Source organism: Spea bombifrons, chromosome 5 (assembly GCF_027358695.1).
Source record: "Spea bombifrons isolate aSpeBom1 chromosome 5, aSpeBom1.2.pri, whole genome shotgun sequence".
Taxonomy (NCBI): domain Eukaryota; kingdom Metazoa; phylum Chordata; class Amphibia; order Anura; family Pelobatidae; genus Spea; species Spea bombifrons.
In genome coordinates, this window is record NC_071091.1 from 104,328,111 (window position 1) to 104,354,947 (window position 26,837).

Here is a 26,837-nt window from a genome sequence, read left to right on the forward strand (position 1 = left end):
TCCACTACCCTTTCAGTAAAGTAATATTTTCTGATGTTACTTATAAACCTCTGCCCCTCTAGCTTAAGACTATGTCCTCTTGTTGTGGTAGCATTATATTATATATATAATAATAAAATATTATATTATTATTATATAATATATTATTATAAAATATTACATAATAATATAATATCATATATTATTATTATATATTATCATAAAATATTACATACTAATAATATAAGAATATAATATAATATATTATTATAATATATTATTATAAAATATTACATAATTATAATATAATATATAATATAATATATAATATTATATATGGCACCATCATATTCTGCAGCGCAGTATAACGTGATAACCTGAACTTATCCCTCCTCCTATGAAATAAGGGGTATTGAAAAGAACCTTTTGCACTCTTTTCGCCTGCAAAGTCACCGTCCATCCTTAACCTGCCGAGAGCTACATCATAAAATAGAATTTAACCATTCGAGTGACGGAAGGGTGTGATATTCTCCCGCTTTTTGCGTCTCAGTTGCCCAGAGGGTTAAGACGGGTGGAAACTATACACCGATGATGTGTATTTAAGGAGCTTCAGACGGCGAAGCCTCTGAAGGAACGGCAGGAGGTGGAGAGAAAAGAATAGGAGGCAGGGAGAGCGTCTGAAATGGGAAAATGTAGGGTTTGTCCTTAAAGCTGACGTCAGGTCTGTCTTTAAGGAAAAAAGGAGCTAAGGAGTGAGACAAAAGCTCTTATCTGACTCCACGCATGTATCGCTTCAGGGACACCTTCCGATTCCTGCGCCGGGGTGACTTTTGCACTAATAGTGATCTGCGTGTGGCTTCAATCAATGCATTTAATGCGGGCGATCAGTGATGAGGTGGCTCATACCCTGGATTCTAGCAGCAAGCAGCGTTTGCCAGGTGAGTTCAAGGACCTTTCGTTCAATGGCTCGCCGGGACGGGAAAGGGTTAAACGGCGCGGCCGGTGATAAATGAGCCAAAGACGGTAATCAATGGAAAGACTAATAAAAAAAGACTAATAAAAAGAGTTATTTTGAAGGGGAAATTAAGAATGGTTTTTTCCCCCTGAAATAAAAATTAGTTTTTCGCTGTCATTACTTTCTGTGCATCGGAAAAGAATAATTGTGACAGTGTACCCAGCACTGAGGCTGGCAGTACATACAGCTCTGATTTACTCAAAGTACCCTGATCTGATTCTGACAATGTACCCAGCTCTGAGGCTGACAGTGTACCCAGCACTAATTCTGACGGTGTACCCAGCACTGATTGTGACAATGTACCCGGCACTGATTGTGACAGTGTACCCAGCTCTGATTGTGACAGTGTACCCAGCAATGATTGTGACGGTGTACCCAGCACTTATTGTGACAATGTACCTGGCACTGATTGTGACAGTGTACCCAGCTCTGATTGCGACAGTGTACCCAGCAATGATTGTGACAGTGTACCCAGCACTGATTGTGACAGTGTACCCAGCACTGATTGTGACAGCTTATCCAGCGCTGATTGTGACAGTGTACCCAGCTCTGATTGTGACAGTGTATCCAGCACTGATTGTGACAGTGTACCCAGCACTAATTCTGACAGTGTACCCAGCTCTGATTGTGACAGTGTACACTAGAAGTCAGCTTTATATTTACAAAGCACTGTCCCTGTACACACGTGGCGCGGTCTGCAGGGAAGCCGTGGAGCAGACAGCCGGCATTGTTAGTCTGCAGTCACAATGTGCAGCGTTTATCTTTTGCAGTAACTTGCAGCCTCCTTATTAACCGCCGCGTATCCTTCAGCTGACAGTGTGCTTTCCCTTACCAACTGAATTAAGAGGCAAAGAATACTACAGATACTGTGGACTCCAACTCCCATCACTGGAGGCCAGCTGGGTAGCTGACATTTCCACCATCTGAATTGCCAGAAGCTCTTTATCCCTGGCACATAGTTTATCCATGAAAGTATATTACAGTAATACCTACGTTGGATAAGTACATTTGTATTAGAGTGCAAGCTTCCAAGACCACTTAAGACTCATCAGCAGATATTATAACAGAAACAGAGGTCTCTTTTTCAGGGCATTTTAATTTATTTCCGGAACACTTTCCCTATTCTTTAAACATCTTTCTAGATATTTAAAACGACTTTTCCTCTCCAGAGACATTAAAGGGAATCTCCCACAATCTGTCTGTGCGGAATAAAAGAATGGCTCAGTGTTAATCACACAGATGTTCTCTCTGACTAATGATAGTCTATGGAGTAACAGACTCCATTAGCATTGCCATAAAGCATCAGCTGAGTGTGGTGTTTGAGCCGGGAAAGTCACCCAAAATATCCCATGACTGACAGCAATGGCGGCCTCCAGGTCTGCAGATAAGTTTATTCGTCTTTATGCATCAAAATGGTCTAGAATAATAGTTTTTTGAAGTTTTTTTGTATATAGTAGCAAGAAGCCTCGGCCATTATGTGTTCTTTAATACATATGATAGCCGAGAGGTCCCTGGAAATTTACCCGGTTCCCCCTTTGGACATGCATGGGGGGGTATCTGCAGAATCTCCCCATATACACTTGCCCTTTTGCCCGCTCCCCAGCTATTTTCCGCGCAGGAGATTCACATTCACAGCCAATCAGATGCAGCTACATGATATACTTACAGCCAATCAGATCCAGTTCTGGCTCAGTGAGCCCTGCATGCACAGAAAGCGCCCCCTATGAGTTCAATGGCAGCACTTTCTGGCCACTGATTGGCTGCTTCAAGCCACCATTCTATTTGTGTATCAAAATATTTCTTAGTGTTTGTCCTCATAGTAAGAGTTATAACTGTATAATGATGTAATAAAAGCCATGTGTCGGGGAGCGCTCTGCCAGGAAGCAAAACAAATGATTGGAAACCGATCTTGACAAGTTGGCTTTATGTACTTTTCAGTATTATGTGAACCATACCCGCCACTTGTCTTGGATTTCCAAGCAGAGTCCCTGTAGACATCACGGTGTATTGCTGTGCTGGCATTTTTTCCCCCCCGGTGATTTCTGGAAAGTGATAAAAAAAGTTTTTCAGCTTGGAAACAAGTGGGGAAAGTATTGCCCGCTGCACGTCTGTCGTTTATTCTGCTCGGTGACATCATGCGGTTTTATTGCAGTTTTTGGAAAGGTTTTTGTAGAGTTTCCCGCCGGCTGCTTTTATATTTTTCTCACATTACAAGCCGGGCGGCAGAGTGTTCTTGGAACGTTTTATGTGTATTTTAATGCTAGTTACAGTTTAAACCAGAGGTGTATTTACCTTGACCGTTGCCCTAGGCCCCTAACTGCCCCCTTCAATGCCCCTGCCTACCACTTGGTATATGACATCATATCCTCCTACCTGGGAACTCTCCGGTTCCCTGGGTCACAGGAGCGGGGTCTTGACTCGCCTCACTCCCCGCCCATTTCCCCTTTAAATGGGTGTGTTTTGCGAGATGTCAATAGGAGCGCCCACTGATGTCGGCAGGCACGCCCCCATCATTGGGACCGCCCACTGATGTTAACGGGGCAAGGGTAGTCTCCAGGTAGCCATAGCAAGAAAGTTCCCGGGTGGAGCTCGGATATCTCTTTTGTAACCAGTCCGTTGAGTAACACAACGAGGGGACCTTGAAGGTTTTTCTGCCCCCGTGGTTTTGCAGCGGGGTCGCCCCGCCTGGACCTGCCGCCCTACGCTGAGGCCTATTCCTGAATACATTGCTGGTTTAATCTTCTGAGGACCATTTGGTCTGAAGGGGCAGCATACCGGTGTTTGGTATTTTGTTGTCAACTCCTATCACTCTCATGGGTCTATTCACCAAAACGGGACTTTTAGCTGTGACTCAGCTCACTCCACTGATTTGGCTTTCATGGAGTAATTCGGCTGCCAACTTCACCACACCTCAATTTTTACTTAATAGACAAGTTTCCTCTATAAGGCGACTCAGACTTTAGTGAATAGATCTGCTCGCCGTAGGTTGGGTGAGGAAAAGAGATTTTTTTTAGTTTAAAACCTGCTCTCTGTTCCAGATCGCTGTGTCGTTATTTCTACGTAGTCTATTATTCTGTTGCTAGCTAGTCGGTAAGCAAAGGGTTAAAATGCAGGTAAAAGGAATGTGTGACCTTAAGGCAAATGATGTTATCTCCCGCCACAAGTACAGCTTTTTTTGTTGCTATTACTGGTATTTCACCAATAAAGTACCTAATATACAGGGCCAAGCCAAACTCTGCCCCCCCCTCGAGTGTTGTGTGTTGTGCATTCCAACTCTCATCACACCCAGGCATCCAACTTCTTAGACAAAAGTTGTCTATCCCTCAATCGTGAAAATATGGTGTCAAAGCCGTTCTGAAATCCAGATCTCATCACTCACAGCCAGCAAAACCCACTAAGACAGATGGTCAGAATCCTCATAAATGCTGTTGTGAACTACCATTCCTATCATGCCGATCCAACCTCAGACACCAGTCTACCAAGAGGCTCGCTGTGTATGATGGGAGTCGGAAGGGGTCATCTCTCTCTCTCTTCTGATAGAGAAAAAAGGGGTATTAAACTAAATGAGCCACCAGAGACTCTTGAAATATTAAACCCTTAATGGCCCATCGAGAGGATTCTATGTAGTGACTCAAGAAATGTGGCACCCAAATGGCTCTTAATACCAGTCATCAAGGAAACCTTTGCTTGCCATTATTTAATGATACATTCAATTGATTCACCTGCATTCAAGCAGGGATAATCCACCATAACAAACTGGTAGCAAAAGTATATTGGAAGGACTCGGCTCCAGACTGTGTAACGCTGAAAATCTGCCCCTTTTACCCTGAGATTGGGAGAAAATCCCTGAGGCTCGGGGCAAATCCTGAGAGATCTCAGGTATGCTTATTATGTGCGCTTCTTGATTGGATCGTTTGATCCACAGCAGGTTTACTTGGTAGTTAAAAAAATGTCCTCCTTATCAGATTAAAGAGGTCACCTTTGGCCTCTTAAAGGTCCGTGGAAAGGATCCAGGAAGGTAAATTCCTCTGAGGGTAATATATTAAAGGTAAAGGCACCATGGTATAATCTGCCACTAGGCTGACCTGCCTCAGGGGCGTTTTATGCAGTGACCTTTCAGTGTGTGATCACAGTCTAACACTAGACAACAGGGGGCAACAGGGGTCAAAAGGGTATAAAAAAACGCAAAGGAACATTTTTAACCCTTTGGAAGCTTTGCGTAAGAATGTGTGACGTGTCCGGTGATGAAGCAAGAGTCATTGTTAATTTGTCTGGTATTGTTATAGCTGAATTCAGGCCGGCAGGCGGCCACTGACCGCGGCAAGACTCGATTTGGATCCACAGTATGGTCTAGTGTCCAGCTCTATTGGCTACTGGCCCAACGGGCATCGGTGCAGTATCTAAAGGACTCTACAACCTAAATTGTGCAAATACTTTACATACAATGCCGTGCAAACATTTTAGGCAGGTGTGAAAAAATGCTGTAAAATAAGAATGGTTTCAAAAATAGACATGTTTCACAAAGACTGAGCACAGCAACAAGACACGAGGTAGTTATACCGCAGCAGCAAGGTCTCTCCCAGGCAGACATGAGTTCTCAGATGTTCTGTCCAAGCTCTTTTGATGCAGAAGTCGGCCAAGGAAACTCAATGCAACATATGAAAGACACATCATGTCTTGCCACCAGCAAGCTCTATGGCCTCCCCATGCCCCTGTGGAGTGTGTGTGCGTCAGGTTCCTGTCACACCTGTGGCCAGTCAGGTAATTATGGGCCTTTATAACCACAGTTTATCCCAGGCTCCATTTGTGGAGCATTGTTGAGGATCTTGCTTGATTGTGCTCTGCATTTTCTGGTTATGACTCCTGGCTGGTTGGACTCTGTTCGTGATCGCCTGGTTGTTGTTATCTGGATTTTGATTTTTGGCTTGGACTGTGATTATTCTTTGAGTTATAATTTGGTACCGTGCTGTTGTTGCTTACTGTGTATGACCTTGGCTTGCCTGACCTCATCTCCCCAGACTCCGCTGCCATCTGCCAGTTTCCTCACTCCTTTCCACTGCCAGTTGCCTGCTCCTTGCCTGTTGATGGTGCCTAGGAAGAAGCCTAAAGCTGCAAGACAACCATCTGCATCCAGGTGCATCTACACCTGCCTAGCCCACACAGGGTCCTGATCCTGGACCTGTCCCTGCACCAGACCCGGCACCCCCAGCCCCGACACATGCTTTTGTCTCTTCACAATCAGTCCAGTAGTGCCATCAGCTCAGTATTGGCAGAAAACAGTGGGACCCTGGTACACCCATCTACTGTCCGAAAGTCTGGTTAGAAGTGGTCTACATGGAAGACTCGCAGCCGAAAAGCCATATCTCCAATGTGGAAACAAGTCCAAGTGCCTCAACTATTCACAAAAACACCAGGACTGGGGTGCAGAAAAATGGCAGCAGGTGCTCTGGGCTGGCGAGTTGCAATTTGAAATATTTGGGTGTAGCAAAAGGCTGGAGAGAGGAACAAGAAGGACTGCAGGCTACAGTGAAGCATGGTGGATCATTTCTGCAACTGGAGTTGGGGGATTTAGTCAGAATTTATGGTCTCCTCAATGCTAGGAAGTACAGGTAGATACTTATCCATCACAAAATACCATCAGGAAGGCATCTGATTGGCCCCAAATGTGTTCTGCAGCATGATAACTGCCCCAAACATACAGCCAAAGCCATTAAGAACTATCTTCAGCATAAGGAAGAACAAGGAGTCCTGGAAGTGATGGTTTGGCCCCCACAGAGCCCTGATGTCTACATCATCAAGTCTGTCTGGTATTACATGGAGAGAGGAGCAACTCAGGCTCCTGAATCCATAGTCGAGCTGTGGTTAGTTCTCCAAGATGCCAAGTTCCTTTAAAATCTGTGCACGAGTGAACCTAGAAGAATTGATGCTGTTTTGAAGGCAAAGGGCGGTCACCAAATATTGATTTTGCATTTTGTTAATTGAAAAAAATACATTTTTGAAAGCATTCTTGCTTTACAGCATCTTTCACACCTGCCTAAAACATTTGCACGGCACTGTATATTTAAAACAAAACAGTACACACACACACTATATATATATATATATATATATATATATATATATATATATATATATATATATATATATATATATATATATATATTGTATACTGTTAAGTGTTTTAGACTTTTTAGACACACTGGGCTACAGACTCAGAAACTAAAATGCTTAAACAGGTTTGGACAGAAAATCTGGAAAAGATACCAAACTCTGGTAAGATGCTGTGAGCTCTGGATTCCTGTTAATAAACAGAATAATACTTTCTAGGAAAATACATAAAAAAACGGGAATGGCAGTTGCCATGGCTCCGCAGTAAAAAGGTACTTTAGGTTAAGTAGTTAAACAGTCATTATTCTCAAATGATTGCTATCGTCTATCATAAGGGAAAAAAGGGGCAAGCGCAGGATTGACAGCCAAAAACAATATGTCAAGATGAGCTAAAATAATAATAGCTGCTGGCAATCCCCGTCTCCCCCTGAGCTGCTTGTGTATGGAATCTGGAGAATGGAATTTGAACTCACGTTAAAATTAAAAGAACCGCCTGGTGGTGATGTGTCATCCATAGTGAATGTAGTTTTTGGAAAATATATATACAAAATAATATATATATATATTTATATATATATATATATATAATATATACATATATATGTATTATTTTTTTATATACATATATGTGTGTGTGTGCATATATATATATATATATATATATAACACTTTCAAAAGATGGTCAGCACTCCAGGTCTTTAAATTGACAATTTCATTTTATTCAAAGTCAAGTCTCTGTGAGTAAATATATATATATATATATATCAATAGTCTAAAAATAATAAACTAATGGATATAGGACTATGACTCTTTCCAACCCTGATAAATAAGGGCAGTATCTTATATAGTCAATTTTTTGATGTATATTAATTTTAGAACACAGTTTTTACTATCTGTAGACATGCATACATTATTATAAAGGGAATTTGAGTCCATGGACTCTTCCACATAAAGGCGCAGTTCTGTGACCCCAGTAAGCGGTAGGAGATGTCCCACCACTTGGGTCAAACAAGCAATGAATAGACTTCAGTCGATCGTCTTAGTAAAGCTAACTATCATGGCCTGACGATGATAACACCTATAATACTGAAAACCCCAAAGTATACATATAGACGCGGAACACAGGGAAGCTCTTATAGAGTAAAGTGAATTAACCAAAAATCAGCCGGAAAGGCTAAAAAACGTAAAATCCTGGGCTGTTGTTTAGGGTCTGGGCCCCTTAGTTCCAGTGAAGGGTTATGTCAATGTTACATCATACCAAGATGCTTTAGATAGTTGTATACTTCCAACTTTTTGGGAAGACCTTTCTATCCCGGCATGCCTTTGCATCAGAGCACAAAACAAGATCCATAAAGACACAGTTGGATACATTTGGGGTGGAAGAACTTGACCGGCCGCCCAGAGCCCTGACCTCAACCCCATCGAACACCTTTGGGAAGAACTGGAACGGAGATTGCGAACCAGGTCTTCTCATCCAACATCAGTGCCTGACCTCACAAATGCTCTTTTGGCTAAATGGGCGAGATGTGTCCTTATCTTTTGGGAAAGGATTTTTTTGGTTTTCTCACAATAATCAATGAAGAAACAATATAGAACTTTAAGCACGAAAGCAGAAAACACCAAGGTCGTTCCAACTGCTTGAGCCAGAGATCTGGAATGTTCCTGCAACTCTAGAATTTCTAGAGCAAAACTCTTCTTCCGCAGTCAGTGGCCCTTAGGCCTTCCCTGGCAGACAAGAGAAAACTAGTAATTAGCTAAAGGCTTATCAGTATACAGGGCATAAATAATACTAAACTGAAGTCCGGTTCTATAGATTTCATTCTAAAAGTCAAGAGTTGAGCAAAAATCTAAAGAAAATACTTTAAGAGAATAAAAAAATTAACAATGACATTAAAATTAACCATTTTTAGACTTCGCACTCTGGGTTATGTTATTTCTTTTACGATGCAGGTTGTGGGTATTAGGAGGGTAGGGTGAATGATTCTCTGAATAGAGTAGCTTTTAGTGAATACCTAAAGTCAGAAAAAGTAGGAGAACGTTGAAACTACAGAGAACAGGAAGAGCATCTTGGAATTCATGAGTCGGAAGAAGTGGTGAGGAGACCGGAGAGTATTTGGAGATAAGAGCAGATACGTAGGGGAGGAATTGTAATTTTTATTCTGGAGGGTATGGATGGACTGTAATAGGGCAGCAGATGAGGAGCAATGGGGTAAGAAAATTATAGAGGTGCTCAGAATGGATTGGAGCCGAGAATGTGGGAGAGAGGGAGCGGCAAAAATTCAGAGGAGATATCAAAAGGGAATGGATTTGTATTTTAATAATAATCCTTTGAGGATGAACTTGAGACATATTCCGCAGGTGAAGACGGCTGGACTTGGTGGACACCTGGATATGAGGGATGAAGGGAAGAGTGCAGTCAAGTGTAGATTGTGAAGTTCTTCAAAGTGGTTGAGGTGTCAGGAATGGTGGATAGTGAATAAGGGGGAAACAACCAGAAACTCAGAGATGTTGAGAAGCTCAAAGTTGTGGCATGTTAGAAGAGAGGACAAGAGGTTAGATGACAAAGATGTAAACTGGAACATTGGCATAGAGGTGGTGCTCGAACCCAACGTCAAGTATCAACGACAAATAAAATTCCTCCTGAGTTCATAGGCGAAGCACTTTAATGCCACTTTCCGGACTGTCTTTCATGATGTGTCCGCGGGGCTTTGTAAACATCCATCAGTGGAAACCCGAGAGCGGGGCATTTATATGTAAACAATATACCGTGTCACACTAATTCCTTTACATCAACTAAACGGGGGGGGGGGGGCTACACCCCCCCCGTCAGCATTATTAATCCCTTCGCTTAAAGGGACAATCACACCTATTTTTACAAATGACACAAACTAAATCCCATTTGAAGAATGTGCCACTAATCAGCCTTTTCTTTTATTTTTGGGCTATGGGGCAGATTTATGTGTTATGTATTTGTAACTGCTATACATGGGCACCCATATACTCAGAACCCCCCCGAAGGATAGCGTCCAACATTTTAGATTTCCAAATCGCGTGTTGGTGATGTGGCTAGAGAAGAGGAAGGGCAGCACCAGGGACGTGCTCACCCTCCTACCTTACCCACAGAGACACCATGAGGTGCTTAGCCTCATAACGTCAAGAGGTGGCCACCTGGGGCTGCCATGGAGGTCTTTGCTTTAAGGGAAAAGATCTTCGTTGACTTGACATTTACGCAGGACAGTGCCTGAAGATCAGGACTGTCCAACGAGAACTGGGACGCTTGAGAGGTCCTTTACTGATATAATCAAGTCATTTTGGCATAAAGGAGGATCCTAGCAGTCATATATTCAATGAATAATGCATTGTTTTGGAGGGACCTGGTTTAGTATCACCACATTCTGCTTCCACATATTGAGGTTAAAAGTGAATATTTGACATTTCCATATTGCTGTTTCCTTAAGGGTACGGCTTGGAGTCCACATTCCTCCAACTTTAGTCTGGACTCGAAACAGATCACGCCGAGGGCTGTGGAAAACACTGATAACTTTACACGTCCTCTTGATTGACTAAATATTTTATTAGATAAGGTCTGCAGGTATTTGGCACGTATTTAGTGAATGGATGTTATGCTGGTGTTCTATTGGAGCTGTCACTTTTCCCACATCCTACATGTTGCGGCTTTGTACAGCGTAAGATAAGCTATTTACTGCTCAAAAGTTTGGAGTCCTTTAGAAATGTTCTTCTTTTTGAAACAAAAGCAGATTTTGTCCATTAAAATAACACAAAATGGATCAGAAATCCAGCACAGACGGGGTTAACGTTATAAATGACTATTGTAGCTGGAAACGGCTGATTTTAAATGGAATCTCTTCATAGGCGTACAGAGGCCCTTTATCACTCCCATCACTCTTGTGTTCCAACGGCCCTTTATCACTCCCATCACTCCTGTGTTCCAATGGCCCTTTATCACTCCCATCACTCCTGTGTTCCAATGGCACGTTGTGTTTGCTGATCCAAGTTTAAGTTTAAAAGGCTGATTGATTTCCTTGTTTTCCATGAAAACAGCTCAGTGTTACTTGTGTGCCATGGGAGCAGTCATCTAAAGTTCTTGTTCTCAGGAACCCCATTTAGTAATCGAGTTGCTGCTAATTATTCTTGATTCTTGGCTTTGCAAGAATTGGATAAGAACAAGGAAGAGAACTGAACATTGCTTAGATAACGCTAATTGTGCCACCTTGGGATCCAGATCTCACCTTCCCTAAAAAAACAAATAGCTATAGAGTTGTACCGCAAAAGCTTGCAATCCATTATACGACAGTTAGCTAGTAAAGGAATCATCTGTACCAAAATGTAAAAAACAAATTAACTTTCAGCTTCATACAACTTGCCAGTGACTTTTAAAGCGCCAGTTTGTCGAACATCAAGGGAGGGTTTAATGAGACCCCCATGTGCATGCACGGAATGCGCTCCCATTGATTAAAGTTAGCGCACTTTCCTTCCATAGCCTGGCTGCTTCAGAGATGGACAGGGTTTGCGCTCCTGCCCTCGTAATGAACGGACCCGGACCTGGCTATCGGCACCTGCCCATATCGGTAGTAACGCTACACAAAGTTATTTATTGCACTAAACTGATACAAGTAGGATTGGAGGAAAGTGACAGGACTAAGGAGCATAAAAATGCAGGGTCTGGAGCTCACAGAGGGAACGCTCTGGCTGCGATGCTGTTTCTTCCATCACTAAGCACACATGGACAGGCTGGCACACCTTGGCACCATGCGCTTTTTTCCTCAATGCCTCATTGACTGTTAAAAGCAGGTATTTAGAGTTTTAACACATCTTGTGTTTGGCTTCCAGTAATCTTTTGATGCTCAGAATGAGATTTTTTTGCTCATCTTTGGACGAAGAAGATCTGAGTTTAGAACAGTTTGCGGATGTTCTGAAATGGAGCCATGCAACAAAAGGCTGGATTACCCCCTACATAAGGAGCCTGGTTGTATCTTAATAAGTAATTAATAATAACTATAGTCATGCAATCCATATGAGGGAAAACAGCCCTTCTCAACAATAACCAGCACTTTATTCCAGTGCAGGCGCATAACTAGAAACCACAGGGTCTAGTGCGAAAGTTGCCCCTGGACCCCCAACTTCACCAAGCAACACGTCTCACAGTGCCAGCTTTGCACCCAAACAGCTTGTGAGTTCCACTTTTGACCCCAAACAACTTATCAGTTCAATCTTTGCCCCCAAACAGCTTGTCTGTGCCGTCTTTGTCCCAAACAACTTCACTTTGCCTTCTTTTGCCCCAAACAGCTTATCAAAAGCTGACCGCTGGGATATGTCATCATAAAGCATCGCTACATCAGAGGAAGGCCATATTGGAGCTGTGTGCAACATGTAGTCTGAACAGGGTATACATTTTTATTTTTCCCCTACTGCCCTTTTAGGCCCTTTTTGTTTATGTTACTTTTCCAATCACCACCTATGTTTGCCTTTTGCATTATTACATGTCTGATGTCAAAATATTTTAGGAATCATTTAATAGATTACGTAGTATTCTATGCAGTGACTATACTGTATATAATTGAATTTATATGATATGAATCTAATAATATTTTTACCTCTTTCACTAGTGTAATATGCTATTTGAATAAACACACAATAAAAATATGACATACCACCAAAGTATCCCTCTTTAGGAAAAGCAGTCCCGCTTTCATCCCCAAATCCCTCCTTCCTCCCTGGTCTCTGTGTTTCACAGTATATTAAAGTCACAAAAAGATGAGCTCTGCAGCACCACCTAGTGGCCAGTTGCAGTCCTACAGTAAAGCTGAACTACCTACCATGCTCTTTTTACCAGCTCCTCCATGTGAACCTGGAAGGAAGAGCTTATGTTATCAATTAAAAGACAAATTGGGACGTCTGGCTAAAGTAATAAAATCATAGTCAGATCAGAAATGCAGTCAACTAAACACAATATTTTTTTTCTTTGCATGAGAGGATGGATAGACAATGACTAAGACATAAAAACATGTCCAGCTAAACTGGAATTTGGAGCCAAGATATTTTGCTGAGAAAAGAAAAAGCTAACAAGAGAAAGCTCTGTTGATAAATGCAGAATGAATCACAGATCCTCACTTTTGGCACTCAACGGCACCAGACACAGGAGGGAAGTATACTTCATAGAAGGAGAAGCGCTAGGACAGGAGGCCATAGATTAAGGCTGGAGGTTCAGAAGCTCGGGTTGTTTTTTTTTTTTTAAATATGTTTTTATTGAAAGGGTGATGGGTATGTGGAACAGGCTTCCAGCAGAAATGGTAGAGGTCAATACAGTAAGGAAATGTAAGCATGCATGGGATTAATATAAAACAAGGACTGAGGAAGGTCTGAATCTTTACACCGCCCGCTGACATGAGGGGACCGCCCACGATGTCAGTGGGACCGCCTACCCGCATACCAAAAAGAGAGGGCTCCAGGTATGCCTATGTCATAAGTGCCAGTGTCACAGTCCAAGGGGCAAAGCCAGCTCCATGAAGCTTGTATTGTAAGGAAAAAAATTAAATAGCAATCCTATCACCTGTAATTAACCCTTGACGAGCATGCTTAAAAATCAGGACTGTCCTGTGGAAAACAGGAGAGTTGGGAGATATGCATCACTATCACTAGAGGTTCTTATGCAGTTTGATAAAACAATACATGAAACGGGTTCCATCTTCCTGCTCGGGCCGACAGAAGGAGGCCAGTGTAATCTTTACCGGGGGTTCATGGGAACTGAAGGAAAATTTGCCTAATAGAACACACCTCCCAACACTGCAAGTAACCAAAAAAGGAAACTTATTTTGTGGGTGTGGTTAGAGGCGTGGCCAGGTGCAGGGCTTTATGAGAACGTTTTATATGGCTTTGTGACTTACTGTGTATTTATATAAGTGAGTTAAACATTTAGAAGAAAAATAATAGAATAATTGTATTTAATAATATTTTATTTATTATTATTTCATTTAAAAACATATTTCTGCTGTTGAAACTCAAATTACTGCAGCTTTTAGGGATTGAGGAACCCTGTGATACCCTCATACCCAGCAAACATACTGAGCTCCTAGAAGAGGGGAACATCAGGGGAGAAAAGAGGGACAGATAGATTTGCATGCCAAAGAAGGAGGGTCTCTCCTAATGCGGGACATTTGGCAGGTATGATACTCCACTACTGAATACTAATAGTAACACAAATAACAGATGGTTTCCACGGAATTGAGTTACACTTGTTTTACTTGGTATGACGGTCCGTCCTTAATCTGTCCGGTCGGGCTGCAGAAATTCGGGGATTATTTAGACAGTGTTTGCTGTAAAGGGGGAAATATTCCAAACGACCGCGCAGCCAGAGATAAAGGAATATTACTGCTGTTTGGGCTACTCTTATGTGAAAACTCCAAAAGACTAGGTGTATGACATCATATCCCAGAAAAAACTGGACAAGTAAGGGGGGCTTCCATACTGTGGAACTGATTTACCCAAAAATCAGGACTGTCCCATGCGCATACCTGCCAACTCTTAGGGTTTTTGATCCAATCTCAGGGTGAAGGGGCAGATTCTCAGGGTCTGGAGCTAATTCCTGTTCTCCCGTGTTGTGATGATATCTAAAACTCTCAACTGGTGCTTTTGCTCCCAGTATCTAATGGTTGATATCCCTGCTTGAATGCAGGTGACTCGATTAAATGTATCATTAAATAATGACAAGTGGAGGTTTCCATGAGGACCGGTATTAGAGCCATTTGGGTGACACATTTGGCGAGTGACTACACAGAATCTTCACGATGGGCTATTAAAGGGTTAATATTTCAGGATTCTCAGGGTCAGCGCATTTAGAAGGTCCACAGGTATGGCCATACAACACGTGACATATTACATACGGTGCATGTATGACACACAGTTCCATATACCCGGGCCAGCTGACTCCAATACTTCTAAAATGGAAGAATTCCAGCACAATATTTAGAAACCAAGGGAAACGAATCGTTATATGAGAATCCACGAGGCTAGAAGCTGGTGAGGCCGCGAGACTCGAATGCAGAGACAGACGGCAAACACATCAGAGAGAGAACACACAGTATTATTAGAAAACGCCAAGTAACCAGAGTGGGGTGGATTCACCGGATCCAGAGTTATCCTCGATTCACATCAGAGTTACTGTTTCCCTTAACCAGGTCTACGGGAAACATGAGAGGATCCAGAAGGGTCGTCACTCTGTACCCCAAACCCCGAGCTCAGGAGCAACCGAGTTAACTATGGGGGAAACTGTTATAGAAACACTGATTCTGATGGCAGATCGGCCCCATGTGGCCTGTTTTTCCTGCTGTAAAGACTCAAACCTCATTGGTCTCGTCTTAGATTCAGGAGCCATATGCCTATCCCATGCATGTTTAATACCCTCGCTGTATTACCCTCTACCACTTCTGCTGGGAGTCTATTCTTTTTATCTACCACCCTCCCTCTCAGTAAAGTAAAACTTGCTTACATTATTATGGAATTATGGAGCCAGCTTGCTTCAGCTTCACAGAAGACAGACATGGATTTACTGTGAGATCACATTTGTGGGGGAAATCCCTGTTTTCAGGCACTGTCCCACGTGGCGGCCTCTGATCCCCTCTGATCGGCGCCCAGGAAGCTGTATAATGAATGGTGGCATGTGCTGTTGCAGCAGAGACCTCTGTTGCTGTTCCCATGCGATTACCCTTTAGGACTGTAATGCTGAGGTGGCTCATGTGTGGTGGGTCTGAGGTCCTGCCTCCTCCCAAGTGCATCCACACTCTCCAGGTTTGGCCCGGAGAACACACAACTCCCAAGTCACCCTTTCCTCCTTCAATAGAGGTGTCTCCTGCAATGTCTGCTGGTGGGACCACACACTGATGGTAGCGGGACTGCCCACCAACATCAGCGGGACTGCTCACAGACATCAGTGGGTAGTCCTGCCCACGTCCTGCAAGGGTAGGCTCCGGGTGGCCTGAGCCCACAAGTTCCCAGGTATGTCCATACCCCAATATGTTGGGAAGTATGCCATTAGGAGGCCCATTTAAACTATTGGACAAGGCAGACACATAGTGGAGGAGACTGTATGGTAGGTCGCAGGGCTGCTGCGGGGGGCTTCCTTGGGTCGGACCTAAGGCAGTGACCCCCTTTAAACGCAAGCTACCACAAAATGCAGAGCGCTTGGATATGATGTCATACAACAGCACTTTCTCTTCTTCACACCTCCTGATGTCTACCTGGAGTCCACGTTCCGTAGTCTGATTACCGCTGTTCTAATCTATTCCCCTATTGAATGAAAAAAAGGCAAATTATGAAAGTGCAGTTAGAATTTGTTGTAGCAAAGAAAGAGTTCCTGAAGCCGAGTAACTCCAAAGCTCTGGTTGTTCTTTCTGGGGTTACTTTGTTCCGGCTCCAAACATCTTGACATTTTTTGCTCCGCTCCGTAGTTTGACACGATCCCAGTTAGTTTGCCGTTTGGCAGTTTGTCTGGAGATCGGCGGATCAGTCATGGTGATGATGCTGGGACTCTCTGGACTGCACTGTACTCACGGATAACCCTTGGCTTTAACGTTTTGAAAATCCCAGACATCAGGAATATGTATCATGCAAAAAAAAAAAAAATCCTAATGATGTCATATATACGGAATGTACATTTCAGCAAAAAAAAAAAAAAAAAAAAAAGATTGTTCTCCTTCTCTTCTCACAGCCTGAAGCTGACATTTATTTTATATCATGCATTCCTTCCATATGGATACGCTTAGAATTTCTCACCTTGTAAGTTCACTACTTAGGTCATAGGAGGGCTCTTTTTGGAGGGCTTCAACTCCCATAATGCCAAGCCATTCCAAAGGCTCAACAGAGCCCTATTTGTTTATGCTGCTGCTATCTATTAATCAAGATCTGCAACGTTGTTTCCAATTCTTTATTTTATAATTGTGTAAAAATGTTCTAATTTTGCCCGGGAACCATAAAATTGACATGTGATACAAAGAAAGCCACTGATAGGTTGCCATAGAAACTGAAAAAAAAGTTGTTTTTTTTTGTTTAGTGATAAAACTTTCAGGGTATTTGTTTAACTTACTAGAAGGTGCAATTCGTGTTTTCTCTAAACCCCCCCCCCCGATTGGTCCAGGGGGGTTCTGCCCCGGAGGGCTAGGGATCCATTTTCAAATCATGTAGATCTTGGCGTTGACAGAAGGGGGATGGGAAGATGTGTATTACCCTAGGATGAACGCCAAACGTAGAATAATTTAGTGTACTGGTCCTTTAAGGCCCTCTGGCTTAACGTTCCTGTAGAATGAAACCTGACAGTGTGCTCCGTGATTGACGGCCCCCAAACAGACGCAATATTTTATATTGTTTGGATCCCCGAGCATAAAACTAAAAAGCCGCAGACTTAACACGCATTCAACACTTCATTTTAAGGTTGGCAGAACTTCAACATTTTTTTCAGTGCCAAAAATATATATATCTTAAGATCCTTCCTGAAAACCCTGGGTCTTAATGAAGGTTATGCGTAGGCATACTTCCCAACTTTAACCCCCGGCAAATTGGGATGCTGGAGGGGCTTGGGAGGCAGCGCTACTGTACATGCGCAGTGTACATTCGCCGGTGTCTCAGAACCCCGCAAATAAAGTAAAACTTCCTCACAATATACATATAATTATAAACAGGATCGTTCTCTTGGTTTCCTTGGCGACTGCTCAGATTTTAGAATTCTGCAATTCAGCTTTTATACATATAGCCCCCTGATGGCTTTATTTCCTCTTACTTATTTTACTGCCAGGAGATAATCCCAGGGTCTTGAGGGGGGTTTTATGCTCAAGGAGGTCTTCAACTTATACCAACATCTCAATGGCCCAAGAGGGAAGGTTTTTATTTAGGAAGGGAGGCTTTACCAAGACTTCAGTCAGATTCAAGATGGCGCCTGCACTCAGGACACCTCTATATTGTGAGATTTCTTCTCTATGGTATTTATCCTGCTTTGTCTCCCTAGCAGTTAGTAACGGGGACGATATTAATGAGTTTTTTTTATACTTAGGGGTCCATACCCCATTATTATCAGCTACCAGACATGTTAGTGAGGAAAACCAAGCCTGGGAGGTTTTCTGCACCTTAACTCCCACGTGTCTCTCTTTCGGGCCCACATGATCTCCAGCCCTAATAATGTATATAGTGGGAGCAAAAGTGTATACATAGACAACACTAATCTTCTAACCTATTTCATTAATTACATAAATAGTTAATGATAGGGCACAGTCACATAAAAAGGTAAAGCCACACTTCTAAATACCAGTGGGGTATTTTGGCCCTAGGCTGCCAGGTCTCGGCCACTTTACTAGGAACTAATCATCAAGTGCCCATAAAAAATGAGGGAAAAATTGACTTTTGCACCAGGGCCACTATATATACTGTGTATATACTGTATATGTATATATGTATATACAGTATAAGGGGTCCCCATGTAATTGCCTATTGGGCGATTGGCCTCCCTACTGGACTGCAGTGCCCAATAAGCTGCTGAGAATGCAGATACGATATTGTATCTTGACGATCTGCACAAAGTAGACGGACAGAAGACAAGAAGGTCATCTATAGCATAGTACGTCTAGGGGACTGCTGGGGGCACTGCCATGCGTCAAGCCTAGGGAAATGGCCCCATGAATACATCACTGATAATTACATCCCTACATCCTTTGTTTTGGCCATGTGAAATGTTTCCTCTTTACTACCTATTATTAAAACAGCTGAGTCTGTTTATGAAAAAGTGTTCGTTAAAGTTAGCAGAAGAAATAAACTCAATAAAGGATGCAATGTATCCCACAGCCACTTGGTGTCGCTGTTGCGCAGGAGTTTATATATGCATAACATCCAGCATAGAATGCATTGTGATAGACGGGTTCAGGATTTTACATTTCTCTAGTATTTACCAAAACAATACTATAACACATGCCTCTAACCATTGGTTTCATTAATTCTAAGCTCAAGTAGGGATTTTAGGAAGAAGAGCTGTGTTCTTTTGATGTAATTTTTGCATGCTTCCGGGGTCCCTGTCTACTTCCCTTGGTGGGAAGTGAGAATTCATTCTGGAGCAAAACTTCTAAGAACCCCAGAACTATCCCTAATGTATTTTATTATTTATTTATTAAGTCTGTTAATTTTTTTTTTTTCTCTTGACACTTTTTAGATACTTTCGCAAAACACGACTACAATACCACCTCCCACGGCGGCCACGGAAGAATACGTACGGGTGCAGTATTGTAAATGGCCGTGTGACTGTCCCCAGGTCGCCCCTGTTTGTCCAGCAGGAGTCAGCCTGGTGACAGACGGATGCGATTGCTGCAGAGCATGCGCTAAACAGCTGGGAGAGAATTGCACTGAAGCTGACACGTGTGATCCTCACAAAGGACTGTACTGTGACTACAGCAGGGACAGTCCTAGGTACGAAGTGGGTGTATGTGGACGTAAGTAAAATAAATATACTACTTTATTATTATTAATGGGTTCCTTATATAATTGTGTAACGAATAAATAATTACCGGTTAATGTTTAATGGAATATTTGAATGCATGGTTTATACAACTCTGATAAGTGTTACAAACATAGAAACTGGCGACCGATAAGAACAATTCGGACCATCTAATCTACCCAACCTCTGAATGCTTTCCTTAGTCCCTGACCTTATCTCATATCTAGCTTAGCCTTATGCCTATCCCATGTTTGCTTAAACGCCTTCACTGTATTAACATCTACCACTTCTGCTGGAAGGCTATTCCATGGATCCACTACCATTTCAGTAAATTGTTCACCCTATGGTGAAACCTACAGCCCCAAGTAATGCAAAAAGGATTTCTAGAGTTTGCAAAGGGTCGGTTGGTACCCGGAGTAAATCTACTCTGCTCTCCTTTAACTCCTTATTGCTTGGTGGGAACATGCTATACAAAGAAATGTATGTGGGCCTGCATATTTATTTCTTAATTCAAAAATTGCAATGAAGCAATAAAACAAATGATGAAAACAAGGCAACTCGTAGATAAAATGTTTAAAAAATATACACCAATCGTATTAAAACAGTCAACAGTTTTCTTTGAGCTTAGAACAGCATGGATTGGGTCTCCCCTTTACTGCCTATTACTAAGACAGCTGAGTCTATTTATAAAAAAGTGTTTTGTTAAAGGTTAAAAGAATCATTATTAACCCCTTAAGGACAATGGCGGCCCCTAAACCCATTGAAAACAATGCATTTTGAGCCCATACATGTACAGGCTTTGTCATTTGGGGGTTAAACATTCATCTACAGACACCAGACAAGACAGAAGGCTTGTTTTTCCCTCAGAAATCTCATGGTGCTGCCACAACCACAAGGGATTCTGGGTAGGTGCATGCAAATAAGGTCAATAATGATCACCCTTTGCCTCTATATCCACGTTATACATGGATTCCTTAACCCCTTAAGGACAATAGGGGTTTTTACTCGTAGTATATTGTGGGACAATGGCTATTTTAACGTTTTTCAGTGTTACTGTTTAGCTGTGATTTTCTTCTTTCTCATTTCGTGCTCCCACACATATTATATATTGTTTTTTTCAGGACAAACAGGGCTTTCTTTAGATACCATTAATTTTATCATATCATCTAATTTACTATAAAAAAAAAATGATAAAATATGGGGATTTTTTGTTAAAAAATTACTTTTTCTCACTTTTTAAACAAAAAACTTTTACTCATCTGCAAAAACGAATGAAAAAACCTGCTAAATAGATTCTACTATTTGTCCTGAGTTTAGAAATACCCAATGTTTTTATGTTTTTTTGCTTTTTTCTGCACGTTATGGGGCAATAAGTACAGGTAGCGTTTTGCTATTTCAAAACCTTTTTTTTCCAAATCTGGTAATTCTTCCCCCCATGTGCCATTTTGGGTATCTTTGAAGCCGGCCAATGCAATTTACCACATCAAGTCATATATTTTTAAAAACTAGACACCCCAAGGTATTTCACATGCTGGTAATTTAACCCTTTCCATGCACTAATTTTACCACCAGCCTTTGTGAAACTTTATGGTAGTACATTTTTTTGTATTTTTTTCACACACGTTGTACTTCAGGTATAAATTTATCGCTCCTGGTATATGTCCGTGTCAAACAACACCCCAATATGTGTTCAGTAACATCTCCTGAGCGCAGTGATACCCCACATGCATGTCCGTGTCAAACAACACCCCAATATGTGTTCAGTAACATCTCCTGAGCGCAGTGATACCCCACATGCATGGGTTTGTTGGGTTATTTGGGAGGTAAAAGGCCGCCTTTGTGAGGTGTGTATTTTTTGGCCATTTAGACATCTGATCCTACTGCCCCCATGTCCCATATTTGGGACACCTTTGAACCCGGCCAATTCAATTTATCCCATCCACTCATGCATTTTTTAATACGAGACACCCTATGGGCATTTATAATGCCAATATTTTAACTCTTTCCATGCTGGAATTTTTGTAAAGATAAAGAATTTTAGGACTTGCTTATTAATTTTTTTTTTTTTTGGTGACAGTGGGGATTTTTATATGTTACCATATTATTTTTATTTTTTTTTAAACATTTTTTTAATTTTTTTTTTAAAAATTTTTTTAAATTTTTTTTTTACTAATCACTCATTAGTGAGCTGGGCTCCATTGACCTTGCATGGTTGGATGCAGTACCTGCATTCAACCTGCAGGAGGAGCTCGAGAGTTCACAAGAGGGTCTGGATAGACCCTCTATGAACTCATTTCTATTGTTGATGCCATCCTGTGAATGACGGCAACGTCATTTACAGGATGGCACTTGTGGTTGCTCTTCGGAGCAATCACAAGGTGATCGGGGTAGGGGGGTAGTGTTACTGACATGCCTCGATCGCGGCGATGCAGCTATTTAACGGCAGCCCGTACATGTACGGGCATTGTCGTTAACCCGTTGCACGGCAACCCCGTACATGTACGGGGATTGTCGTTAAGGGGTTAAAAGTAATTCCCCGCTGTACAAGACAGCCTTTACACAAAACCCAGGTAAGAGGTGCAAGAAGGCTCAGGACCCCAGCTTTCTTTCCTATTCATCCAAGTCAGAAAGCTGTGTGCAATGGGTCTCTTCAACCTGCTGGCCTTTCATCGTCCCAGCCAGAAAGATGCAGCCTGGCTGAAGAGTTCCTTTGTCCAGATTTACCACAGGTGCCCAGCCAGAAAGTATACAGAAGAGCTGAACATAGCAATCAGCACATTCCAGGATCCAGGAGCAAGAAACAGCCACAACAACACACTGCCACAACAACACAACACAACACAACACAACCTCTCTAAACTTCCTCCTTAATAGTGTCCTCATCAACATGAGGTTGTGATAAGGGCTTATTAGTTGAGGCTTGGGGTAGCACGAGAAATACCATTACATAAGTTATGGTGAGTAACTGTGATGGATTTCCCTCAAAAATCTCATGGTGCTGCCACAACCACAAGGGATTCTGGGTAGGCGCATACAATTACTTTCAAGGGATCCATGTACAAAGTAGATATAGATGCAAAAGCTGATTATTGTTGACCTTATTTGCATGCGCCTACCCAGAATCCTTTGGTTTTGAGAAAATAGGCAAGTCTATGGAAACTTTCAAAACATCTGGTGGGAATATTACTTTAAATTAAAAGTAATAAGAATATTTCTCTATTACTGGAAGTTCATATGTATAACGGCATCTCTATATCAGTTAAATTGTTTTATATATCATTTGACACACTAAGTGAGACAAGAAGGCAAAAGTTACAAAGATTTGTAAGGCCTTCTGGGCCTTTAATTGCCAGTTGTGCATTACAAGTTGTGCATTACAAGTTCTCTGTTACATGTCTCTGGTATTCAGAGCGTGCGTGCATTTTGTTCTCCTTACTGGAGGTCCTCTTGAAATGTATGGCTGCTCATGTCTTTCTGAAATGGGTTTCTGTTGGATGTAATGTCAGCCTTTTTAATATATTATCTGTATTATACTAGTTATATTGATTAGTTTGATTAGTAACGTTTGAAGTCAGCCAATGTTTTTGAAGGCGGCTTGACCCAGCTTCAAAAACATGATTTGTGTTTCCTACTTTGCCTCCCGTCTGTGGAATGATCGTTGTGATAACCTTTGGCTGTGCTATTGTTGGCTGATTAATGATTGTTTTAAAAGAGAAAAAAAAACCTCATTATTAATGTTATAACAAGCAAATTCCTGAACATGATTGCGCCTGTTTTCTCATCTCTCTCTCCCGTTTATAATTTGCCAGAAATGACCGGGGTCGGATGTGTCCTCAATGGAGTTCGATACGTCAACGGGCAGAGCTTTCAACCCAACTGCAAATTTAACTGCACTTGTCTGAACGGGGATGTTGGATGCGTCCCTCTCTGCTTAAACTCAAGACCACCTCTAGTTTGGTGTCAAAACCCGAAACGTGTTAAAATGGCTGGGAAATGCTGTGAACAATGGATATGCGATGATTCAAGAAGATTCAGGAAGCCATCCCCCCGACACGTGGCTTCTCCAGGTTTGTGTTGAGATGTTGGTCAATCTGTTCGTAGGTTATACTCATACTTGGGAACTTCCCCATTGTAGGCTTCCCTGGAGTTGTCCTACTTCTGAGGGAGTGGCTTCATGAATGGGGTGGGGCTAGAATACATAGGGGAGGAGATAATACTAGGCAGCCTTAAGTGGTCAGTCAATAGAAGAGGGAATGGACATGACCAAACGCTGCTCCCCTGACCACAGAAAGAGTAAAGTGACACTGTAGGTTCCGGGCCAAACCCGTAGGGCTCCAACATATAAATATACTTTCTTTCACAAACATACATTAACATTCCAGCTCAGTATCAAGTCATTTTTATGTTAACCATGCATTAAAACATATTTTTTCTATGTTGTTTCTGACATTGAACAGTATAATGTCACCATGTCATAATAATTATCAGGGTAAGCTGGTTGAAGGTTTGCCATTTTACCTCACTATACGCAAGGGATTCCGAGTTCTTAGAATGTCCTTGATTCAACCATTATAAACCTTCTATAAAAACACAATAATGCCACATGGACTAGCTGGCTGTAGGCCTCATGGTCCCTCCCTGCAGTGTTTTTTTTTTTGTTTAGCGCCAGCTCTTGGTGTCTAATTTCAATGTTAAGAGTTTACAGGAAAGTTTTTTTTGGAAGAACTAAAATTATTTTATGCCAAAATTACACAAACAGCTGTTCACCCTTCATTTGTTATGTACAGCTGACTAATCCAGTTGTATTCATTTAAAAATGCTCTTATTCCACATACATTTGCTTTCTTTTCCTGCTCCCCCAAGTCCTTGGCTTGCAAGAGATGATTTCAGACGAACATATCTCTTGCTTGCCAGCTCGCTTGCACATTAGTTCCAGCGCTGGTTTGCGCACAAAGGCGTCCTAAACGATCATCCATTTTTACGGATGTATCAATCAGAAACAAGTCTTAGGAAGCCTTGACAGAAACAAAATGGCGGGAATTGATTCTAACCACAAATGTGACAATGACACTCGTGCACCTCAGTCCTTGGCTTTCTTTCCCTGCTATTGGCTTAATGAGTGAATGAATGAGCGAATGAATGTCCATGCTTAATTTACACAATCATTTAATTTTGATTTAACTAATATCATATTCTGTTTTTTTTAATTTACATAACGTTTCCTAATATAAAAAGTAAGAACATATTTGCAATATAGAATTCGGATTCCCCCCAACCTAAGATTATCCTAAGTGATATTTAGCCATTACTCATGTCATTCTTTTACTGTTTTAGCCTATGGTGGTGAAAGCGAGTCATGGCACAACAATTGCATCATCCAAACCACCCCATGGAGCACATGCTCCAAAACATGCGGAATGGGAATATCTACCCGGATCTCCAACGACAATGACAAGTGCAAGCTGGTCAAGGAACGTCGCCTGTGTAACATGAGACCTTGCGAAGTGGACATTACCAAACATATAAGGGTAAGATGGCCTTTGATTTTCTTACATATGCATCTGTTTAATCATTAATAAAATGATCTGTAGCACAATGAATTTTTAGCACACATTGGAGTCCCTTTTATATTGATGCCAGTTTACTTTACTGAATGCAAATTTGTGCATTCATTTTTTCGTTTTTGGCGTTATAAAATGTGACATCTGTCTCATTCAGCTCCTCCCCCAGCCGCCTCTACTAAAACCAGGAAGTGTACGCAGGAAGCGGGCTTCTGCACATGCTCAGTAGCACACTAATTGAAGTCAAAGAGAGCTGAGGTTCCAAATCAACAGCCAATCACAAGTATGCTTTTAAAACATGACCATTTAGACAGAATACATGCAATTGGCTACCACTTTTCCCATTGATCTCAAGAACCATTGAGTAGAATGGGAGTTCTACTGAGTACCCTACTTATGAATGTGTAGCCCCTCCAGGTGTCCAAGTCAGTACATCTGTTTTGGGATGTGTGGCAAAGGGGCAGAGAGAGGCAGAAAGCCAACCCCAGATATGGCCACTTTCCGAGCAGCCACCTGCACATGGATGCTACCGCTGTCTCCTAACTTCTTCCCCATGTGAATCAGGGGGTAAAGTGTCCCAGAAACTGGAGAATGAAATCGGGACCAGGGATAGTCATGTATTCATACTATAGATTCTATGAAGTAGTCTGCAAATGTTAGTCGCTTTTCTTTTTTTTTTTTTGTAGCCTGGTAAGAAGTGTCTGGGGGTCTACAGAGAAGAAGAACAAAAGAACTTCACCATTTCTGGTTGTGTCAGCAAGAATTCTTACAGACCCAAGTACTGTGGGGTCTGCACTGATGGCCGATGCTGTACACCCTACAAATCGAAGACCATTCAAGTCAGGTTCGAATGCCCCGACAGAACTGGATTCTCTTGGAACGTCATGTGGATCAATGCTTGTTTTTGTAACCTTAGCTGCAGGAAGCCAAATGACATTTTTGCAGATCTGGAGAATTACCACGACTATACTGAGATTGTCAACTGAAGGAGATAAAAAACAGAAACATATTTTAATATCATAATGCAAAATACCCAGTGAACGTCACCGGCTACAAATGACGTTCTCCTTGGTGCTATGTTCTATTGTGAAGTTGTTGAAACAGGTGCTAAATTTAGTACACATTTTATAGTATTTCTTAAAATATCAGATAGCAGGCCATTTGAAGGAAAAGTTAGGGTGGTAGATTAGCGGAACAGCCTCCCAGCAGAAGTGGTAGAGGTTAAACATGCATGGGATAGACATACGGCTCCTGAATCCAATCCTTTAAAGAAGATAATTCATGATGTTTGTATATTGTTCCAGATATCGCTTAATTTTTTCTTTGGAGAATAAATGAAACCAGATTTTTTACATTATTTTATCTTAATTTAAAGAGCAGTTATTTACCAGTTGGTATTAAATCAGATTTCACATTTCCAACTTCTTCCGTTTCATGGTTTAGCACATTATGGAACTTTCAGGTTAAAAAAGAAGATTATATGGATGTAAGAATCTCATTTTATTTGTGTGTAACGGGAGCAGCCGTCTTCACTCGTTTCCAGAATCTTCAAATTATAATAAAGTTTATTTTTTTAAAACAACTGTGGTGACATGACCCTACTTTATAATGTTTTTTAATTAAGAAATCTGCTTATTTCCAACAATATGGGTAATTTATTAAGGGCCATTTTAGGTCAAAAATTGTG

General features: G+C 41.7%; 1 protein-coding gene across 1 annotated transcript; it reads left to right on the forward strand.

The window, feature by feature from the left end:
• Positions 1 to 653: 653 nt before the first annotated feature.
• Positions 654 to 26,732, forward strand: CCN4 (cellular communication network factor 4). Its single transcript, XM_053467190.1, has 5 exons — positions 654 to 917; positions 19,308 to 19,584; positions 23,399 to 23,656; positions 24,924 to 25,117; positions 25,837 to 26,732. Exons 1-5 carry the CDS (start codon positions 870 to 872, stop codon positions 26,134 to 26,136), a joined length of 1,077 nt encoding a protein of 358 aa, XP_053323165.1. The 5' UTR covers positions 654 to 869; the 3' UTR covers positions 26,137 to 26,732.
• Positions 26,733 to 26,837: the final 105 nt, after the last annotated feature.

Excerpts from the sequence above, each read along its gene's own strand:
- CCN4 (XM_053467190.1), top strand. The coding sequence starts at position 870 with ATGAGGTGGCTCATACCCTGGATTCTAGCAGCAAGCAGCGTTTGCCAG. Across the intron at positions 918-19,307 it reads CAGCAAGCAGCGTTTGCCAG|ATACTTTCGCAAAACACGAC; the intron begins GTGAGTTCAAGG and ends GACACTTTTTAG. Across the intron at positions 19,585-23,398 it reads CGAAGTGGGTGTATGTGGAC|AAATGACCGGGGTCGGATGT; the intron begins GTAAGTAAAATA and ends ATAATTTGCCAG.